This window comes from Gymnodraco acuticeps, unplaced genomic scaffold, assembly GCF_902827175.1.
Source record: "Gymnodraco acuticeps unplaced genomic scaffold, fGymAcu1.1, whole genome shotgun sequence".
Classification (NCBI taxonomy): Eukaryota; Metazoa; Chordata; class Actinopteri; order Perciformes; family Bathydraconidae; genus Gymnodraco; species Gymnodraco acuticeps.
Genome location: NW_022992250.1, coordinates 1105528 through 1127486, shown reverse-complemented (window position 1 = coordinate 1127486; position 21959 = coordinate 1105528). Strand labels below are relative to the sequence as shown.

General features: G+C 42.7%; 2 protein-coding genes across 2 annotated transcripts; one reads left to right on the top strand and one right to left on the bottom strand.

Annotated features, from left to right (window-relative positions):
* Positions 1–6495: 6495 nt before the first annotated feature.
* Positions 6496–8481, top strand: LOC117540148. Its single transcript, XM_034206679.1, has 4 exons — positions 6496–7274; positions 7365–7441; positions 7559–8354; positions 8404–8481. Exons 1-4 carry the CDS (start codon positions 7206–7208, stop codon positions 8479–8481), a joined length of 1020 nt encoding a protein of 339 aa, XP_034062570.1. The 5' UTR covers positions 6496–7205.
* Positions 8482–8805: 324 nt separating this feature from the next.
* Positions 8806–11370, bottom strand: LOC117540086 (THAP domain-containing protein 2-like). Its single transcript, XM_034206537.1, has 3 exons — positions 10620–11370; positions 9875–10009; positions 8806–9666 (listed from the first exon to the last, which is right to left on the bottom strand). Exons 1-3 carry the CDS (start codon positions 11210–11212, stop codon positions 9603–9605), a joined length of 792 nt encoding a protein of 263 aa, XP_034062428.1. The 5' UTR covers positions 11213–11370; the 3' UTR covers positions 8806–9602.
* Between the last annotated feature and the right edge of the window lie 10589 nt (positions 11371–21959).

Sequence of the window (21959 nt, the reverse complement as noted above, 5' to 3'; positions counted from 1 at the left end):
CGATTAAAAGAAGTAAAAAACTGAAAGAAAATGAATGAAGTTGACCATTTACTGGAGCACACATTTGAGACACTTAGTCTCGGAGAGAAACTGGAGGTAAAGCGCCTCGGTGCCCACCATCCACCGGATTTCCAAATGGTCCAGACTGCGGGCAAAGTTAAACGTGGGTTTAACGCTGAGTGGTTTGCTAAAAAGAAATGGCTAACGGCGAGCATCCAGAAGAATTCCCTTTTTTGCTTTCCTTGCCTGCTTTTTGATGAAGATCAAGGTACTTGGTCGAGGACAGGTTACAAGGACTTAAAGCATCTTTCGGAGAGGACAATGAAGCATGAGAGCAGCAACAGTCATTTGGAAAATGCCGTAAAATTGGGATTACTTGGAAGGGTGAATGTTGCAGCTCAGATTGACAGCGCCTACAGACGCGGCATTGATTCTCATAATAGGAAGGTGGAAGAAAACAGGTACGTGCTTGGTCGGATCATCACCTGTATTAAACTGTGTGGGAAATGTGAGACAGCACTGCGGGGCCACAACGAGTCGGCGGACTCTGAATCCAGGGATATTCAGGTCAATTTTCGAGACAATGTGTGAGGGCGATTCCAGGCTTCAACGGCACTACGAAGCTCAGCTTGTTTTCAAAGGGACATCAAGCACCATACAGAATGAACTCTTGGACTGCATGTATGATGTGTACAGGGAGGAAATAGCCAAGCAAGTGGACAACACATCATTTGTTGCCGTTCAGGCCGACGAGACAACCGATGTCTCCTGTAAATCGCAAATGGTGATTGTGCTGCGATACATTATGCCTGACCTCACAGTTACAGAGCGTTTTTTGGAGTTTGTGGAAGTAAAGGACAAAACTGGTGTAGGTCTCTCTAACAGCATCAAGGCTGTTCTGGAACCCCTGAAGCTGAAAGAAAAGCTAATCGCTTAGACCTATGACGGGGCGGCCGTCCTGAGCGGTAACGTGCGCGGGGTACAGACGGTGATGAAGGAGACGTACCCAAACGCTCAGTTTGTTCACTGCTACACCCACCAACTGAACCTGACCCTGCAGCAACTGTGTTCAGCAAGGATGAGCATCCTGAAGGTGTTTTTTGCAGATCTAACTGCTTTTTCCACTTTTTTCTCCGGTGCTCCAAAACGTGTTGCAGCTCTTGCAGAGGCAACACAGAGACGCATCCCACGGCCACCGGCTGTGAGATGGAACTTTAAAAGCAGAACTGTGAACGCGGTTTGGGAGACCCGAGATGCACTACTTCAGTGTATGAAGCATATACGCGCACAACCAGGATGGGATGCGGTCACCATAAGTGAGGCATACGGCCTGTCAAAGAAACTGTGGGACCGAGCATTTATGCAGCTCCTGGAGTTTTTTTCGTTGCTTATGCCAGAAGTGGATGTTCTATACAACACTCTGCAAAAACGAAGCATCGATGCACCTGGGATCAACAGTGCGCTCTGCCGTTTCAAGGAAAATGTTCAGAAAATGAGGCAGAAAACTGATGCATTGGCCGCCACTGCTCATGATGGAACAGACGAGCCAGGCCGACGAGTCAGCAGCACAGCGCCGGTGATGAAGGAGGCTTGTGACACAGTCATCTCACAGGTGGAACAGAGGTTCTCACAGAGTGACCATTTGATCGCTGCAAAGCTTGTTGACAGCTCATTCTTCCCACAGCATGTCCTGTCATTTCCTACACCTGAGCTTGACTGCGCCGTGAAACTGTGGCCTGATGGGTCCAGGCTCAAGGGCGTATGGCACTCTCAACTCTTTCAAGGACATGTCGGGGCCCTGCCTGCCAGTAGCTTTGCCGATATCTGTGTTGATAGGTAATAGATTAAGAGCGGTGAATCATAGAAACAGGAAGCGCTCAAACGTTTGTGTGAGTGTATCTAATTTAGCAGTGATTGCATGTCAGCCACAGCTTGTTACAAAAAACATGACTGATAGTGTGTTTAACAAACTTAAACTAGCTTTATTAAATGTCAGGTCTTTAGCAGGAAAAACATTTTTAATCAATGATTTTATCACTGAGCACAATCTCGATTTTATGTTTTTAACAGAAACTTGGATTGAACAAAATAACAGTGCAGCTGTTCTTATCGAATCAACCCCTCCCAACTTCAGTTTTATGAGTCAGGAAAGAATGCATAAGAAAGGGGGTGGAGTTGCTATTCTGTTCAATGATGCCCTTCAATGCAGGAAGACATCTTATGGAAACTTTGATTCTTTTGAATATGTGGCCCTCCGGCTGAAATGCTCCTCTCGAGCTCTGTTCCTAAATATCTATAGACCACCCAAATACTGTGCAAGCTTTTTTGATGACTTTACTGAACTGCTGTCTATAGTGTGTATTGACTTTGACCGTCTAGTCATTGTTGGTGATTTTAACATCCATGTTGACAACCCCCAGGACAGAGGGGCTAAAGAACTGTTTTGTGTTCTTGATAGCTATGGACTGACTCAGCATGTGACGGAGCCCACGCACAATAAGGGGCACACTCTGGACTTAATTATCTCAAAGGGTCTGAATATCTCTAAGGTTGTGGTGACTGATGTTGCACTCTCTGACCATTCCTGTGTTTTCTTTGAGAGCTCTATTTCTGTTCACAAAAATGTTCAAAAAGAGGTAACCACAAAGCGATATTTAACTGAAAACACTAGGGAAATGTTTACTCAGAATTTCTCTTCCACACTTGCCCCTGCCAACATCTCAGTAAATGAGCTAGTAGATCATTTTAATTCAAAAATTAAAAATGTTATAGATGCCATTGCTCCAACTAAGGTAAAGGAAGTGTCTGGCAAGAAAATATCTCCATGGAGAAAGGCCATGACCGTGAAAACAGAAAAAAGAGAATGTCGAAAAGCTGAACGCAGGTGGCGAAAAACAAATCTCCAGGTTCACTTTGAAATCTATAAAGAGAGACTTGGCCTCTATAATTTGGAATTGAAAAACGCACGACAATCGTTCTTCTCTGACATCATTACCAAAAACAAAAACAACGCACGTGCCTTGTTTGCTACCGTCGACAGACTAACTAACCCCCCAGTGTCAGTAGCCTCTGAATTTCTATCCACCAGGGCGTGCAATGATTTTGCCTCCTTTTTCACTGACAAAATTCAGAAAATCAGACAAGCAGTCAGTGCCTCTGCATCAGGAACAGTAAATGTGTTGTCCCTATCTCCACTTAACATCAATTCAGACATCATGACACAATTCCATCAGATTAATGATAAAAACCTAGAGGACATTATTCAACTTCTGAAATCCTCCTCCTGCTGCCTTGATATTATTCCAACAGGATTTTTCAAAGATGTTTTGCCTTGCATGGCCTCAGATCTACTTCATATAGTAAACAAATCTCTTCACTCAGGTATTTTTCCACAGGCCCTGAAAACTGCAGTCATTAAACCGCTCTTAAAAAAGAATAATCTAGATGCTTCAGTAATGAACAATTACAGGCCCATATCAAACCTCCCATTTCTAGGTAAAATCATTGAAAAAGTTGTTTTTCAACAGTTGAGTAATTTCTTGCATTTAAATGACTGTTTTGATGTGTTCCAATCAGGCTTTCGTCCAAACCACAGCACTGAGACTGCTCTTGTAAAGGTCTTTAATGACATCCACTTAAACACAGACAGTGGCAGAACTTCAGTGTTAGTATTATTAGATCTCAGTGCTGCGTTTGACACTGTTGACCACAGCATATTACTAGACCGACTGGAGAACTGGGTGGGACTTTCGGAAACAGTTCTGAATTGGTTTGAATCCTACTTAAAGGACAGAAACAACTTTGTTTCTATAGGTAAATACACATCTGAGTTGACAAATATGACATGTGGGGTTCCTCAAGGCTCCATCTTGGGGCCTCTTCTCTTTAACATCTACATGCTACCACTGGCTCAGATAATGAAGAACAACAAAATAAGTTACCATAGCTATGCAGATGACACACAAATTTACGTAACAATTTCACCAGGAGACTATGCTCCAATTCAAACACTGAGTAAGTGCATTGAACAAATCAATGACTGGATGTGTCAGAACTTTCTCCAATTAAACAAAGATAAAACTGAGGTAATGGTTTTTGGAGCCAAGGCAGAACGTATAAAAGTTAGCACTGAGCTACAGTGTGCAATGTTCAAAACAACAGATAAAGCCAGAAATCTAGGTGTAGTCATGGACTCTGACCTGAGTTTCAACAGTCACATTAAAACTGTTACTAAATCAGCCTACTATCACCTAAAGAATATATCTAGGATTAAAAGACTAATGTCACAGCAGGATTTGGAAAAACTTGTCCATGCTTTTATCTTCAGTAGACTGGACTACTGCAATGGTGTCTTCACAGGTCTCACTAAAAAATCTATTAGGAAGCTGCAGCTAATTCAGAACGCTGCTGCTCGAGTCCTCACTAACACTAAGAAAGTGGATCACATCACTCCTGTTCTGAAGTCTTTACACTGGCTTCCTGTGTGTCACAGAATAGATTTCAAAATACTGCTGCTGGTTTATAAAGCACTGAATGGTTTAGGCCCAAAATACATTTCTGACCTCCTGCTAAATTATGAACCATCCAGATCTCTCAGGTCTTCAGGGACTGGTCAGCTTTCTGTCCCCAGAGTCAGAACTAAACATGGTAAAGCAGCGTTCAGTTATTATGCTCCAAATATCTGGAACAAACTCCCAGAAACCTGCAGGTCCGCTGCAACTCTGACTACTTTTAAATCCAGGCTGAAGACTTTTCTTTTTGTCGCTGCTTTTAATTGAACTATTCATATCTTAGACTGCACTGTAACTTTTATCCATGTACTTTTTTCTTTTAATGTTTAATTGACAGCACTGTAACTTTTATCCATGTATTTTTTTCTTTTAATGTTTATTTTATTAGCTTTTCTTTTTAATGACTGATTTTAAATGCCATTTTCTTAATCTCTTTCATTTTTTGTAAAGCACTTTGAATTGCCTTGTGTTGAAAAGTGCTATATAAATAAACTTGCCTTGCCTTGCCTTGCCTTGCCTGCGTTGGGAAACAAGGAGAAGTTGAAGTCTGAGCTGACCACGCTCTACCGCCACAGTGAGCTTCACACTGGAAACACTGCCCTGTCTCTGTTGAAATCCATTCACGAGAACAACTTGGAGGAAACGTTTGCTGAGACTGTTATTTTGGTCAAAATAATAGTGACAACTCTGATGACGACATCCGAGTCAGAGAGGAACTTTTCCACCCTCAAAAGGATAAAGACTTTCACTCGCAACACCATGGGACAGCCGCGACTTAACGCATTGGCCATGCTTTCAATTGAAAGCCAGTTGATCCAGCAACTACAGGACTTCATCCCCAAAGTGATAGACACATTCTGTCAGAGGAAGGACCGCCGTGCCGCTTTTCTTTTCAAGTGAGCCTTCAGCTTTGGTAAGTTCATTTATGTCATATATTTTGTTGATCTTCTGTGTTTTGCCTCTGCTGGATCGATTGATATTGTGACCTCGATGATGAGTGTATGTGTTTTCCTTATATTTACAGTCTATGGTGTTTTAATGCTAAAGCATTACGGTTGTTGTTATTGTTAAGAATTACTTTGTGATGGTGACCTTTACTCCATGTATGAAGGTGCATTACTATGACATCCCCACGCTGTGTACGTAAATGTATGCGCTCACAGTGTTGCTCCTGTGGTCTTCAGTATGTAATTTGACACTCCCCCCTCTCTCTGTCCCCCCTCTCTCTCTCCTCCCTCTCTCTGTCCCCCCCCCCCCCTCTCTCTCTCTCTCTCCCCCGACCTCTTTCTGCCCCCCCCAGTTTTGTACACCTAGAAACGCCACTGGTTATAACAACAATGATGTGAGGACAATAACTTCCATGATGTCTCCATACTTCAAGACATTGTGTAATTGTAATTGTTTGAATTGAGAGGACATAGTGGGAAAATAACAAACATATTGTTGTCCTGACCTGAGAAAAAAGTCAATTATTTTTTGCAGCCATTAGGGAGCACTGATTCTGTTTTGGAGAGCAAAGGCCTTATAGGCTACATGCACAGTCACTTCCGCATTCTACTCATAGCGGCCGATTCATTTCCTGTTTGAAAATGACGACCTTCTACACCCGCTGCCTACAAGAGCTTCGGATTTGCCGGACGACTAAAGCCCCAGCCAGCAAACTCAATAAAGGCTTCAAATTATATGCTGCGTCATATATACACAACTATGAAGGTAAGAAGGTAACCGGTACTAACCAGCTAGCTTATGCTCCGGGTTACGCTAACATTAGCTGTCAAAAGCTAGGTAACGCCAGAGCCCTATAGCATAACTACTATTATTATTATTATTATACTACTACTATAGTAGACTACTATAGGGCTCTGGGTAACGCTATGTACTGTTTCTGGTGTTAATTATTTAAAACATTAGCCATTTTGCTAACAAATACTATCGTGTAATAGCCTTATAGCCTAGCCAATGTTGTCTTGTTGTTAGCCACACTGCATAATGGTATCAGCTTTTGTAAAGCAATGTTGCCATAGATGTGTTGACGTGAGTATAGATCTAACGCTGTTGCTCTGTTTTTCTTCATTCAGTGTCCAATAAAGACAGGCTGACAGGGCAGGTCAGCGTGAGAGCCTTGTGCTACAGGTCAATGCGGAAGAGCGAGACAGCACACAGTTTGAGTGTAGGCAGGCAGCATTGACACTGTTCCCCCCTGTTTATTGAGTTTCAGTTCAGTTAAACATTAGTTTACCTTAAGGGAATCTCAACAGTGTCCTACTTCTCTCTGCTTTATCACAGCTGATTGGTCAGATATTATTACATTGATTATGGATGTGTAAGTTTGGGGGTTCAAATATATAGTAAAAACTGCTTTAATACAATTTTCAAGGCATCTTAGTTTCCAAAGAAAGTTCATTGTGGTATTGTAGGGTAAGAGGGTAACACTAAGCATTCAGGAATACATGCTTCTTCTAGGATAATGGGTCAGTAAAAATAACCAATAATTCTACTCATAATAACCTCCTGGCTCATAGTAACAAGTGAGGTTACTAATCACTAGTATTTCTTCTCTCTTTTTTAGATAACGCTTCGTGATTCATCACCAGTGGTGCTCACGCACAACCAGTGCTCCTGTGTTGCAGGAACTGTTTGTGCAATCACACAGTAGCATTGCTGTTCCAAACAGCACACTACACTGAACTGAACATGCCAGTTGTGCCACCTGTGCATAGCTGTACTGAATCGGAACAGCAATGGCACAAGCCGCGAACAATGGTAATTTCAATGAGGTTCAAATACTTGTAATCTTTCACAGAATTTTTGTTTTAAAGTGACTCAACGAACAGTAATTGTCTTTTCCTTAAGGGTGTGAAGCCAGGGCCCATCAACTCCATGGTCTTCACCAAGCCTGTACCAAATAGGATGGTGCAGACTGGAGTAAGGTAATTTTAGCTGGAAAATTGTGTTTCCTGTGTTTTTAAAATTCATAATTCTGGTGCTGTATTCCTAACCTTTATTGTCACATTAATGTGCTATATTGTCTTTGCCATTCTTTGTAGGAGTGGATTCTACAGAGGCATGGTGGGGCCATTACCAGATCCCTGCCTGTTCAGAGTTACGGAGGCATACTCAGCATTCAGCATTGAAGACAGGCCGCTTGTGACCACAATGAACATGAGACCTGACAAGCCCCTTGTGGAAAGTGCCTTCGGGATTGTGCAGGAGGGCAGTGTTCTGTCCTATCAGATGCCTGCTTTGACGTCTCGGTACACCACACTTCACACTGACACACCACCAACACCCCACTTGCCCATAGAGGGGTATGTGATCTTGCCATGTGATTTACCGCTGGTGTGCTCAGAAGAGGAGCAACTACATATGAACAGCTTATCTGTTGATTTGGAAATGTCTCACAAAATTGAGGAGGCTACCCGTGAGCAAAGCTCTAGCTCAGAGTGGCATCTGCTCCGCAAACCCAGGGTTACTGCCTCTAGGTTTAGAGAGATTTGTCACGTCAGAGGTGAGAGCTCTGCTAACTCTCTTGCAGAGCGAATACTCAAAGGTACAAGGCAGACTGCAGAAATGAGGAGAGGTGCCGAAATGGAGCCCACAGTAGCAGCTGAATACAGTAGACTGGCAAACGTGAACTACTCCCCTTGTGGCCTTGTCATTCACCCCTCTACGCCCTGGCTTTGTGCCTCCCCTGATGGAGTTGTTTTTGACCCAACAGAATATCCCCAATTTGGCCTTGTTGAATTCAAATGTCCCAATGTCCCAAATTATGTCGACTGCAAATATGTGCAGATGGAATGTGGCTCCCCTAAGCTCAAGAAAAGCCATGCCTATTACTGGCAAGTACAGGGTCAACTTCTTGTATCTGGGATGCAGTGGTGTGATTTTGTAGTGTGGGCACAAGAGGACTACCTGGTGCAAAGAATATACACAGATCCAGAAGTGCAAAGAGCAATCAGAGAAAAAGTAGACTTTTTTTTTTTTTACACATACATGCCGAAGTACCTGTCATTAAAAAAGTAGTGGGCACTGTAGCCATTGTTAACTCTGTAAGCAGTTAGCTGCTAGACCCTGGCTCAGCCATCATTGTTTTTAGGAGGCAATCCCTCAATCATGTGTTCTGAATGACAACAAAATGTGATTTCAATATTTTGTTTTTGATATATATTTTTTGTCAAATTTCATATATGTAAATAAATATACAATTGTATTTAAAAAGACAATAAAGTGAAGTGATTTGTGTAATGAAAAGTAAATCAGTGCATTTGTAAGAAATCAACGCATTGTAATTACCATTTACCATTTATTCAAACAAAACACTAGCGTGTGTCAGGCAACACGGGATTACGGTGTGCTCACCCAGCTTAATCACAGCTACCTGCACAGGTGTCATCATCTTGTCTTATTTCACCCATTTCTTGACCAGTGCTTTGTTCTGATAGTTTGACAGCATACATGCTACTGCAAACAGTTGGTTGATGTTGTAGGCATGGGACAGGAGGATGACACCATCAAAAAGTTTGTTCTCTTTTATCCTCCTAATGACACGCTCCACATGAACCCTCAGTCTGGCAATGGCCTGTGTCTCCCTCACCTGATAGGCTGGCATTTGCTTCTGCTTTGACAGAAAAGGTGGGCAGTACACCTTGCATTTGCAGCAATCGCTGATCAGGAAGCCCTTATCTACCATCACTGCCATGTTTTCAGTCAACAACGCAGCTATTCCAGATTGTTTGAAAATCTCCTTGTCGCTGACAGAACCACCATACAGACTGGAAACAAATGTCACTGCGCCATGTGGGGCTATGCCAACCAGGGCTTTCATGGTGCAGTGAGATTTGTATGTAGAATACATTTCACTTTGGAGGAGGAGTGAGGATGGTGTTTGACACCTCAGCTCTGTGCAATCCAGGATCACCTGTGTGTCTGGGAAATCTTTGAATGCCTCTGGGAGGTGGGCTTGAACTTCTGCAGGTGTAAGCCAGATGCACTGTGACCCCAATAAAGTTGTAAGAAAACTCGTCCATGTTGCAATGATGCGGCTCACAGTGGACTGGTGTACGTTGAAGCGGTTTGCAAGGTCCCTCTCTTTCAAACCCACCGACAGGAAGCAGAGAAAAAGGAAGAACTCGTTAATTGGCTGAAGCAGCTGTCTCTGGAAGATAAACAAAAAAAGGGTAATATATTAATGTCATGAGTGTAGCACACCATGGGAAAAACATTAAGTTGTTTTAGTTCTCTGATGTATTCAAAAAGGATTGAGTACTATAGCCTTTTAGCCCACACGAAAGCAATGAAATGTTGGAGAAACATTTTCCTTTCAGTTTGTGTTTAGATTGTGTGTTAAAAGAAATGTAGCCTACCGTTGATGGACGTGCGTGTGTAACCACTTCTTCATTCCTCTTGGCAGCTGATATCGCTCTTGCAACACGAACCATTTTATAAATGGAGGCTCAATCAAAAACCAGAAGGCCATCAGGTGGTTATAGCTCGGGAATCTGTACACAAAAGACACATGTCAGTCATTAATTGACTCGTTAACTGTAACACATGGGCTAATGCTTTCCTCTTGTTTGCTATAATACATTACAATTCAAATAGACTGATTAAGAAGGCACTTGGTGCAGGTATAGTAATATACATCAGTAACATGTAACAACTACATTAAAGCAGCAGTAATAATAATCTAAAACATACAGGGAACATTTTACACAGAATGACTACTTTTACTCTTCATTCTTAAGTGTGCAACTGGGAGAAACGCAGTGGATATTGACATGTACTTTTACTTTGGTAAGGTTTTGAAGATTTCCACTTGTAGTAAAGTATTATCAGTATGTTGTTAGTATTAGTATGTTTTACTCCACCACATTTAGTTAACCTTCATAGTTTCTAGTTACTTGTGAAAACACATGATTTATGATTCTACATGTTCAGTTCAGGAGTATTTTCAAACCATAGTATTTGTACTTATACTTCAGTTAAGTTGAGTAGCCTACTTATTCCAACACTGCATGCAAATAGTCAGCAGTCAAACGGCAGGTAAACAGGATTATTTATAAACTAACCCATCTCAAAAACTTGGATAGAATGTAGCCAAAACATTACCTGGTATAGAATCGGATGTTGTCGTCGGAGCCAGCAAACAGCTGTAAGCAACACTCTCGCTGGACTCTTAACTCCTGCAGTTGCTTCTGCAGATCCTCCAATGTTTTGGTGTTGTCTTCTGTAGCTTGAGAGGACATGTCCAGTGAAGCTGGTTCAGGGGTTGAGCAGTAATCATGGTCACGGACATCGATGTGCTCTTCCTGCTCCTCCCGAGAGACTGGTTCAGTGGGCCGCTCCCTTCTCTCCCAAACACTAGCCCGCGGTGTTTGAGCAGTGAAGTGATTCCACTCAAACAGAGTTGGGACAGCACCTTTCACAAGCCTCCTACGGCCATCAAGGGTTTTTGGCTCTATTAGTTGATCCGTAGCGAAGTGACGACTGCAGACCTTGGAGTGAGAGGAGATTGTAAAGTTATCGCGTCGTATTTTAACCAGCCACTGTCTTCGCAGCTCGAGTTCGGTCGGAAAGCCATGGAAACTTAGGACGCCGTTGAATTTAGCTGACGCCGTACAAAGTGGGACACAGCAGTGCTCGGAGTAGTTATTTACTTGTCTTTGCAAATGCTCCGTTTTGAAAATCTTCCGTCGACTCATATTTAAACCACAGATTTAAACAGTAAAACATTTGTGGACGCTCAGCTACGCAGACCAGAAGCAACCCGGAAGCGTCCGAGCAGTATAACGGCTAAGGTGGAAGTACGTCTCAGACCCTAGTGCATGTAGCCCAGAGCCGTATAATAGAAGAGTTATGACATCTCCGTTCACTCCAATGGACCACTTTTTTACAGCAATGGCGGATCGTGGAGCCTCTCATTCGTTCCCCGGAAGTTAGCGCCAAGGCTAGCAGAGCGGTAGAGTTGCAGCATAATAACCGTTCGTGACGGACTTTTAAAGGTAAGAAGAAGTTTAAAGATTTATATTGCGGATATTATCAGTACATCTGATTCAAATTAACATGTGTATTAAAGGATGTCAGTGGATTATCCCTAAAACGTTTACAGATAACAGATCAAGCTAGGATACCGAAGCAAGTTAGCAACAGACGTTGAACAACCTTTTAATTGTAAATTCCGTTCTCTTAATGTCATTTGGTGCAACGTTGTTGAATTACAGAAGAGGGGCTTCTAAACGGGATTGTATGCGGGGGTGGAGGGAGTTAAATATTAGAACAAAATATAACTTTGGTGCGTGTAAGAGTGAGTGTTTTTAGCAGAGCCATATTGTGTCCTTGTGATTATGTTGATTATTACCTGCCTGTATAATGTTGCAGCTCAGCTGATTTTGGATTGATGGCAAAGGGAGAGGGACTTAAGTGAGTGTGAAAACACAAGGTAAGTTTAATACTACTGTTTTATATAAGTAAGCATACTAAACATGTATTCTATCACTGTATTATATAAGTAATCTTGTTAGTAACCTACTGTATGGCAGGTGGAGGGGCAGTGATGTTACAGGTGGAGGAGCAAGACTGCAAACTCACAAGACAGAGAAATCAAAGTTTGTTCTCCAGAGAAGAGGTTGATTTCACTTCAATTTTTTATTTCATATTTTCTAAAGATGTGGAAATGGCAACAAAAAAACACGTGAGAGCTGTAACCAAGACAACTGTAACAACAGGAGTAGAGAGCCACCAAGGTTTTTCAAGTCCCTCTCATACTCCATTTTGCCAACCCAAACTTCCAAGTACATGACGGGACACGTTGCTTGTTTTTGTTGTTTGCTCTCCTCTGGCTGGGCGCTGGCAGGTGGAGGGCAGTGATGTTGGCAGGTGGAGGGGCAGTGATGTTACGGGTGGAGGGGCAGTGATGTTAGCTGGGTGCTGGCAGGTGGAAGAGCAATGTTTAGTCCAAATATTTCCATTGCAATGGCTAATGGAAATGATTGCAGCTGTGGATCTGTTTGGGGGTTGCTGGATGTGGTAGCTTGGCTGCTGTTGTTCCTTTTCACCTTTTTGGATTGGCTCTTGCTTCCAAAATGGCCATCTTTTAATTTTATTTTTTTTCTGTCATTTCTGATTTGTTTTGCCTCAATTCTCAGCCTCAGCCGTATAAATCTTTTTACGAGTTTTTGTTGTACTCCACAGCATGACGGAAGCCTGCTGGAGAGGGCCTGAGCTTCTTTCTCCAATACACCCACTGCGTTGGGGAGCTGCATGAGGGAGGAACCAGTCTTGGTCCTAAATAGTTCCTCAATTTGGTGAATGAAGTCAAAGGCTTCTTGGGAGGGACGACAAAGAGCACCTGCCTTGAAGTCTTTCAAGTCCACTAACAAGCTGTTGTCACCAGAAGGACTCTCATCATGGTGCTCTGTTGCAATTTTGCATTTTTCACAGATGCTGGCAAACTTGATGATTTTGTGGACGATGTAGCCTGCAAGATGGAAGAGAATACATTTCTCAGTTTTTGTGAGGTCAGGTGCTGCTGCTCTGTTCACCGCCATCAGCTGTTCCACTCTGACTGATGGAGTGATTTTTGGCTCCCCTGTGTCCAGGAAGTCTGCCAAAAAGCTACTGTGGTCTTCCTGGTAGCTCCCAGAGCTGATGGTGGTGAGGAACTGCCCCACAGATATGATTCTCAGTGCATGATGGAATTCCACTGGAGTTGGGACAGGATTTTTAGACCTCACACAGCTGAATGTATTTTCAAGGCAGTCTTGTGTGAACCTTGACGTTAACACAAACCTGTGTCCTTGTGTAAGCATCTCCTCTTGTATGGCCAAAATTGATGTTGTTGCCATTATCACTCCTGTTTGAACAGGCTTCCAACCTCCCTTTTGACCTATCTTTATCCCACGAAACAGATGGACGATGTTCTGGAGGAAGGTGATTGGTACTCCTCCATCTTGAGCCTGCTCAGGGCTGTAATTGGATGGCGAGATGACATCAGATCAAACCAACGATCAACCTGCTCCAGGAACCACGCTGTCGTCAGGTATGACAGAGGGCGGTTTTCTTGCTGCACCATGTATTTCAGCCCAGCACTTGTAGCCTTACTGAACACATTTAGAGCAAGACCAACCTTCATCTTATCAAAGTGACTTGGCTCGATGGCTGCAGCTGAAAGATGGGGAGCTATTGTTAAGGCCATCCCTTCCTGAAAGGTCAATAAGTCCTTAATGGGGACCACAGAAACCTCGTTAGAGGGGAGGTTCTCTCTGTTAACAACATCCTCAGGAATTATGAAGACCTGCCCACGGACAAGGGCACTTTTTAAATTTTGTACCAGATGTGGGACATCGGGCATGAAATAGAGCTGCCTGTCTGGTTTTGCTGGATGTGGCACCGATGTTTTATTTTGGTCCACCCCAAAGGATTTCCACATGGCTCGGTTAGGGCTACCCATGTCGGTGGTGACATCAAGCACATGTAGCCCTATGGATGCTGCCCTCTGTATTATCTCAATAATGATTGGCCTGTACTCTGCTCCATTGGTAGAATTGCCAGTGTAATGATATGCCACTACTTGCTTCCACCGTGTTGTGTTTCCAGCCAACATAAACACACAAGCATGTGTTGCCACCCCTGTGTGACCTGGTAAAGTCACATCACCGTACAGTTTGCCTGTAATCATGTCTAACTCCACACTTGGTGTGATTGCCATTTCATCCAAGGTCAACACACACTCCCTTTCAAGGTCTGTCAATTTATCTGCCTTCAATTTTAGGAAATCAAAGACCTCTATCAACACACCAGGCTCAAACTTAACACATTGCATCCTTCTTTGCAGTGTCCTTATTCCTGGAAGGGGAATCTTCAAATTCCTGCAGAGTTTTGTAACCCGTTGGTCCGCTCGCAAAGCGAATTTTTAAAGCCTTCTTAATTGTCTCATTGCTCCATTTCATCCCCTTTGTGGTGAGTCTGCCTAATGCCTTCAGTTGGTCTTTTGAAAACGTTTTCTTATATTTCTTGTCCCTAATTTTCATTGTTTTCTTGAGAGCTGCATTTTCCTTCCTGATTTTTCTTAGTGCAGCCTTTGCTTTTTTGGTGATTCCTTCTTGGCTCTTTAATTTTCTCTTTAATTGTTGTAATAGATCTGTTTGAATGGCTGCTGGTTCCCTCGTATGCTGACTGGCTGCTGGTTCCCTCGTATGCTGACTGGCTGCTGGCTGAGTGGGTGGTGTCCGCCCTCCCTGTCTCTCCTCACTAGCCATGTCCTCTCTTTCTTCACCCTCACTTTCCTTTCTCTCAGTCTCCTCATCCCTTCTTCCCTCAATCTTTGAGACTAATGTAAGTAGAAGACATGGCACTGTAAATGTTCGAACATTTTAAATATTATACCACTTAAAAATAAGAAATATTACTTTTGTTACTAAGAGTTCATACTTATTATACCTGTGTCACCTTTCACACTATAGCTGTGATCATGAGCTATGGGCTTTGTAGATACAGGTCCCGGGGTGAATCGTGGTGCAGGGGCCCTTCTCTTTTTGACCACAGGGCGATGCACGAAGATGGTGGGTATAGCCTCTGCTCTCAGCCTAGTCTTGCCCTTTTTTGTCTTGACAAACTGGTCTGCATCAAAATGTGCCTGCGGAGTGACTTGAGGTTACTTCACACACAGAACAACTGTGTCTGAATCTTGTCTGCCCACATACATATTCCATAGTGGTTGAATACACAGTATTAGGAAACACTTTATACTTACTGGACATGTTATACTCATTACATACTGTATATAAAATATGACCAAGAATGTGAGACAACTTTATAGAAATTCATATCACATCTGTTACTGATGCCATTTGTCATACTTTATTAAATTCACAAATAATAAAGTTCCATAACTTCAGTTGGGAACAAAGACCACACCTTATCTCCCCAAGGCCATTTCCCATCCAATAGGTGTGCTATATAGGTGTGTATAACCCTTTCTCCTGTCTGTTTATCCCTCTTTCAGCACAAGAACCAGAGGGGGATTCAATGGAGCCTGAATACCTGCACTGAGACCCTCACCCTGCACCCTGAGTCTCAACTCTGTGTTTTTCAAGCCTTTCCCTGTTTTTTTGTATTAAACAAAACATTAAGCTTTCCCAATGGTGTGGTTTTCGTTTTGTGAAAAAGTGCAAATGCAGTGTTTGTATATAATTACCTCACATATTTTTTTGCTGTTGGTCGTGAAATTGCTCCTGCTGACTTGAGCCAGCCATTTTTTCCTCCGCTCTGTGTCAGTGGGGAAGCCGTACATTCGTACTCCTTTCTCGGAGCGATTTGAGCATCCCCAGGCAGCACAGCAAACCATGGTGGCGACTGGGAGGCAGCACAGCAAACCAGGACAACACGGAGGAAAAGGCACAGACAAACTGCATGATATGCTATTCAATGTTTATTGAATTCCATGTATTTGCAATGGATGTTCCTAAAACAACACATTTAACATCATCATCATCATGCTGCTGCTGCTAGTCCTTTGATAGTCACCTGTCGGTCTCCTGTCCTTTCTGAAAGCCATAAAGATGACATTAGTCATTTAGATAACTTGTGTCCTCAATTACCATGGGATTACTGAAACTACCATGAATTTAAGAAAATGGTAGACATTAGTCTAATCTGAATTTTAAAGCATTACTTTAGATCCCCTCCCTCTAAATATATCAATAAACATTAGAAAGTGATGCTCCTGACTACCATACACGTTTAAGAAGATAATATTGGTTTTAAAGAATTCAAAGCTATAAATAAACAGCAACAGGCTCTTTAACCAAGGCACTGTTAGCCTACCATGTAAACTAGTTGTGCACACTAATCCTAATAGTATCACTTAATATTAGCAAATTCTATTTTATTTTTTGAAACATATTGATGTAAATACATACACATATCGATTTGTTGTATAAATATTGCAAATCAAAACCTTTATTCACTAATAATTACCAAAAATCGTAGTTCTATCTCCTGTTATCAGTGCATTCACATTGCCCGCCATGAACTTCCGGGGAACGATCCTCGTCTACATGAACCACGTGACGATAACCGTTTTTGGACTTCTGTTGTCGTAACTCTTCTAATATACGGCTCTGATGTAGCCTATTGCTTGCCCTTGAACCCTGGGGGGTATACTACGAAGCAGGATTTTCGCTTAGCCGGCTAACTTCAGCGAAAACTCGGGGTTTCCGGTCCTACGAAGCTGGTTCTCTTTTTAGCAGGCTAGATCTCCATGGTAACTTATGCTGTGCGGCTAACCTGGGGGGTATACTACGAAGCAGGATTTTCGTTTAGCAAGATAACTTCTGGGATTTCCGGTACTACGAAGCTGGTTCACTTTTTAGCGGGCTAGATCTCCATGGTGACTTATCCTGGAACCGTCTGTGCTCCGAAGCAGGATAGGTTCCAGGATAAGAGATCAACTCAGCGAAAGCACCACGCCTGCTGACCAATCAGAGCTCAGTGTGCGGTGATAAAGAATGCATCTAACGTTCCGCTGTTCATTATTAAAAAAAAACAGAGCATTAAACAAACCATCATGCTCTTACTTTGAAATCATGCGGAAATGTCGTCATCAGCAGGCCATCGCGTGGTTTCCGAAAATCACAGAGTGACACGAGTAGATTTTAGCCGAGACCGGCGGAAAATATGTCTCAAAATTCCGTGTGTGTAAAAAGACGATCCACAAGCAGAAATGTGAGATCCACGAGCAGAGATTTGAGATCCGCAAGCGCATTTTTGGTCGGCAAATACAAAATGGATTCACAAATGCCTGATCGAAAGTTGTAAATGTTAAAGAGATATTCACAGATCTTTTTTTTATTTGTGAAAATATTTAGCGTATTTGCAGATCCGTTTTATACTTGCAAATTTATTTGTGAGTTTGCAAATCTTTTAAATGCATTTGTGGATGGTGTTTTACATTTACAAATCACATATTTACACACAAATTATTTTGATGTTCACCAGTGCTTGAATTGGAATGAAAAAGGTGCCAGTACTCTAAAATCAGCAACTTTTTCAAGTCAATTTTATATATACAGCCCACAAACAAGAATTTGGCTACTATAATGCTGGTGGGTTTGTCTCTTTACTACTGTATATTTTAGAAAGGTTCACTGTACTTAACATTTTTTATGATAAGCAGCGGATATGGCTAAAGCTCAGTAAGGTCAATATTAACTGAAAATATAGCAATCAAAGTCTAGATCTTCTGCTGAAGACACATGAAGCAGAGACCTTTCAGGTGAGAGCCCCTCTGGTGGTGTTCAACATTAATGACAAGGAAACAAAGCTCTGGTCAGAAGCATTTTTTATAAAAAGCTTTAACCAAATTAAGTATTTCTGTACATTTTGAATGCAATCTAACTTTCCAACTCAGAAAACGAAAAACGAAAAAGTGCCAAAAGTCTTCTCACATGGCTGAGCTGCTTTGCAATATACTTCACCACTGAAGAATACAAATATGTATAAAGTAAACTATGATGCAATCTAACTTTCCAACTCAGAAAAATGATAAAGAGCATGAACAAAGAACATGTAAAAACAAATGCAAAATTTGCACAATCTAAAATGAGAAACTGTAACTGCAAGTAACAAAGTCTGAGCCATGGTAAAGAGTTACATTGAACACCAAGCTGATCAGATAACTCCCTGGTTGGTCTGAAGTCCTTCTATCTCCAGGATCTGTACAAATCGGCACATTATGCCAAAAGTCTTCTCACTGGGTGAACTGCTTTGCAATATACTTCACATTGTTAGAAAAGGCTCCAGAAGGCCTTGGGGACATCAGTATCAGGGGCTGGAGCTGGACAGGCTCTTTCATCAGCACTTCTCCTTCCCTTTGCCAGCCAGGACCTCACATACTGTTCCGGATTGAACTGTCCTAGTGATGGTCCATTACATTTAATGAAAACCAGGCTGGACAGTCGGCTGACAGAGAGAGCATTCCTTTTTGCAGTAAGGATATCGTTCATGCAGCTGAATGCCCGCTCACACTCACTAGTGGAGACAGCGATGGTTCGGACTGCTTTCAGTAGAGGCTCCATGGCAGCAGGTGTACGGGATGCCCTGGTTTCCTTGTATTCGCGAAAGCCCTGAACAGTCTCTCTTCTGTCCACTTTCAGCACTTCGCACAAACGTAGCACCTCTACGTCCCCATACTGTACGTCTAACTCCTCTTCAGGCCAACTTCCAGGATGGATAACTTTCATGTCCTGGATTAGCTGATTGTCCCGGGCCTCCCGGCCATGTAATGGGATTTCTCTTGTGCTGACATGAGAGGAGGTTGTGGAAGTCATTCTGTGTCTCAGATTCTCTACCATACTGCGGAAAAACTGACCTGCATGAATCTGTACAAGCCTGCCATTCTCACGCAGGGCAACACCCTTGAAGGACTTCTCAGCTAGAGCTGTATGAACTGTAGTCATGTGTGGGCCAGGCATGGTGACCATGGATTCAAAAACTCGTATTTCTCGAGTTAAGAGCCTATCTGATGTAGGCAGTGTCATCTCTCTTTTTTGGAGTTGCCGAGAGAGGTCGCTGAGCTCTGTGAGCGCATCGTACATCAGTCCCAGATTGCTGACAAACGTTGCAGATGTGAGCACATCATCCAGGCCCTTGTACTTTGCTCTGTCTCTGGAATCCCTGCTCGTGTCGTTTGCAGCATTTGTGAAGTGATCATGAAGCACTCGGTAGTTTTCCCAGACTGCTCTGACGCTCCTTTCACTTGAAGCCACCCAGCGGATGGACAAAACACGCCCTATCACCAGGAGACGCTGTCCGACTGCTTGCGCACACTGCGCTAACTGCCTCTGATTTTTGGGGGAGGCATGGAACAAGGAATAGAGTTTGTCAAAAAAGATCTGGAAATGATTGAGCCCTGAGACCTCCTTGACCACATCCCCAACTGCCAGCTCTAGACGATGATTGGAGCAGTGCCACACAAACAGGCTTGGGAATTTACTACACAACTGGGTAGCAACGCCTGTTCTCTTCCCTAGCATGACTGAAGCCCCATCACATGCAAAAGAAACGAAACACTGACCTAAAAAGTCCTCGTTAAAATCTCTTCCAAGACACTCCATTAACGCCTTTGTGATGTCATCAGCCGTTGTTCCATCCAACTTGATCAGCTCCCAAAAAAACGTTTCGGGTTCAGCATCAGCTAATGCTGAGCGTAGACACACAACAAGCACCGTTTTACCACTAATAGTGGTAGATTCATCGACCAAAACACAGAGTTTTCTTTGGTTTTCTGTAATGTCTTTTGCCATTTTTTTCTTCAGCTCATGAGCTATGTGGTCGATGATTTCGCCACAGGTTTTATTGGAGTGCAAAACCCTGCCCACGTTCAGCCCATTCAGTTTCTGTACATTCAAATCAATTGGCATGTCTGTGAATGGCCGGCTATGTTTGCCAATTTTATATGCCGTTCGAAAAACTCTGATAGTGGTGTCTAATTCAGATTTATGCATAGACTGCACTTGATGTTGAATAGTTTCACGTGAAGCAGACGTAAGGATGTCAGCAGCTTTTACATGGGCTTGTGATTCTTTATGTTCTTTGATTTTTTTTCTCAGGCTAGCTTGTTGTTTGCCCTTGTCAACACCGAAATGAGACACTGCACACTCACCCCATTCAGTTGACAGTTTCAGTCCTTGTCCAGTGTGTATTCCCAAAGATTTGACATCTCTGCATATCCGACATCCTAGCTTCTTATCTTTAAGAAGGAGCCATGCATTGGTCTTGCAAAAATATTGCACCTGGTCCGTTGTCCAGCAGTCAGGTGCATCGCTTTGCCCGGTGTTGGTGGTGGCAGTTGCGCCAGCAGCAGCTAACTTTAGAGGCTCTGGAGGAGGCGGCGGAGCTAGTGCTAATGCTAATGCACTAGAACTTGGAGCAGGAGGATCAACCAAAGAAAGCTCCCCATCAGACACAATTTCCAACACAGGCACAGCATTCTCTGTATTTGAAGTTTCTTCCGGCGACAACCGCTGTCTTTTTGCACTTTTATTAATCCACACTAACATTTTAGAAATGCTAATTTGTGACGTGACTTGCTTTCCTTCTCTCGGGGGCGTGCCTGCTCTGTTCTATCACTCTACATAGCCACCCACTGGGTGGGAGTTGCACTGCATAAACACAACACACGTGCATCTAGGTATGTAAATTGTAAAGCATTAAAACATGGTTTTACTAACAGTTTTCAGTATGTTGTTACTTCGGCATTATTATTATTATTATTTTGAAACGTGTATTACTATTAAATCACGGTCAAATAGGTTAATTTTGACATAGTCGTTTCCACCACAGTATTTACATGGAGAAGATAAGCCCCGCCCCCTCTCCAGCACGTTCTGTTTGAATGACAGGAGTAAACAGCTGACAGCCGCTGTGAAACTCCAGCGGTTAGAGCGATGAGAATGTCCGTTCGGCACCTCATGACGCATCTACTGAGTACCGGGCGGCTGTATATATATATATGGATGTATAATAAGAACGGCGGGAGAGTGTTGAGTACTGGCACAGTGCATGAGTACCGGAGTACCGCCAGCATGCCGGTACTGAGCAAGAAGTGCCGGTACTCCATGGGTCAGAACCAGAAGTGCCGGTACTGCGTACCGGTGAGTACCGGCCCAATTCCAGCACTGATGTTCACACAAATAATTATGAGACATGTCTATGCCCATACTTTCGCTCTCTCAAAAGTTGGGCCATTTTGTCTTCATGCGCCAATGAGCAACTCTCATAGGAATGAACGAGGCCCCGCCTCTCACGCTGTATCCAGTTCTTATTATACATCCATGGGTAAACAGCACATTGTGGAAATGTGTCTTCAAATCATATACATCCATCTTTGGAATCACTCAAAGAAGCATGTAAGCGCTTTGAGCATCTGGAAAAGCGCTATAAAAAATTTAAGGAATTATTATTATTATTATTATGTAAGTACAATATTTAAAAGTAGTGATGGCGAGATGAAGCCTTATGAAGCTTTGAAGCTTTCCAGACAATTGGTTCGCAAAAGGGTTCATCTCATGAGGCTTCATCATGGGCTTCATCTGAACACAAACCCCCTGTTGGTCAAAGTGTGTAAAACAGGCAGATTTGACATCTCAATAGTGTGCTGTATCTCAAACCGAGTTCCCAATGAGTAAAGCCTTAGAATAACTCTAAACAACGAACATCAAATCATATTTTCATGTTAACAATATTGTATTTATTCCAGTTTAATGATTGTGATTGAAAAGCCTAAGGAGGCTGGTAAACATTGCAAAGAGGGATTTGTATTCCTTAATAATATTCGTAAACTTAACCATGTTGTAGCCTGAGAAATGCTAAACCATATCAAAGAATACATTTATTAACTACATTATCACATTTAGCTGTAGCTTTTATAAACAAAAAAAAGAAGTATTG

Bases quoted from the DNA above. Each gene is read 5' to 3' on its own strand.
- LOC117540086 (XM_034206537.1), bottom strand. From the start codon at position 11,212: ATGAGTCGACGGAAGATTTTCAAAACGGAGCATTTGCAAAGACAAGTA. The intron at 10,010-10,619 runs GTAATGTTTTGG...TTTTGTGTACAG, and splicing joins AACATCCGATTCTATACCAG to ATTCCCGAGCTATAACCACC. The intron at 9,667-9,874 runs GTAGGCTACATT...TTTATCTTCCAG, and splicing joins CACACGCACGTCCATCAACG to AGACAGCTGCTTCAGCCAAT.
- LOC117540148 (XM_034206679.1), top strand. From the start codon at position 7,206: ATGCCAGTTGTGCCACCTGTGCATAGCTGTACTGAATCGGAACAGCAA. The intron at 7,275-7,364 runs GTAATTTCAATG...CTTTTCCTTAAG, and splicing joins GGCACAAGCCGCGAACAATG to GGTGTGAAGCCAGGGCCCAT. The intron at 8,355-8,403 runs GTACAGGGTCAA...GTGATTTTGTAG, and splicing joins GCCATGCCTATTACTGGCAA to TGTGGGCACAAGAGGACTAC.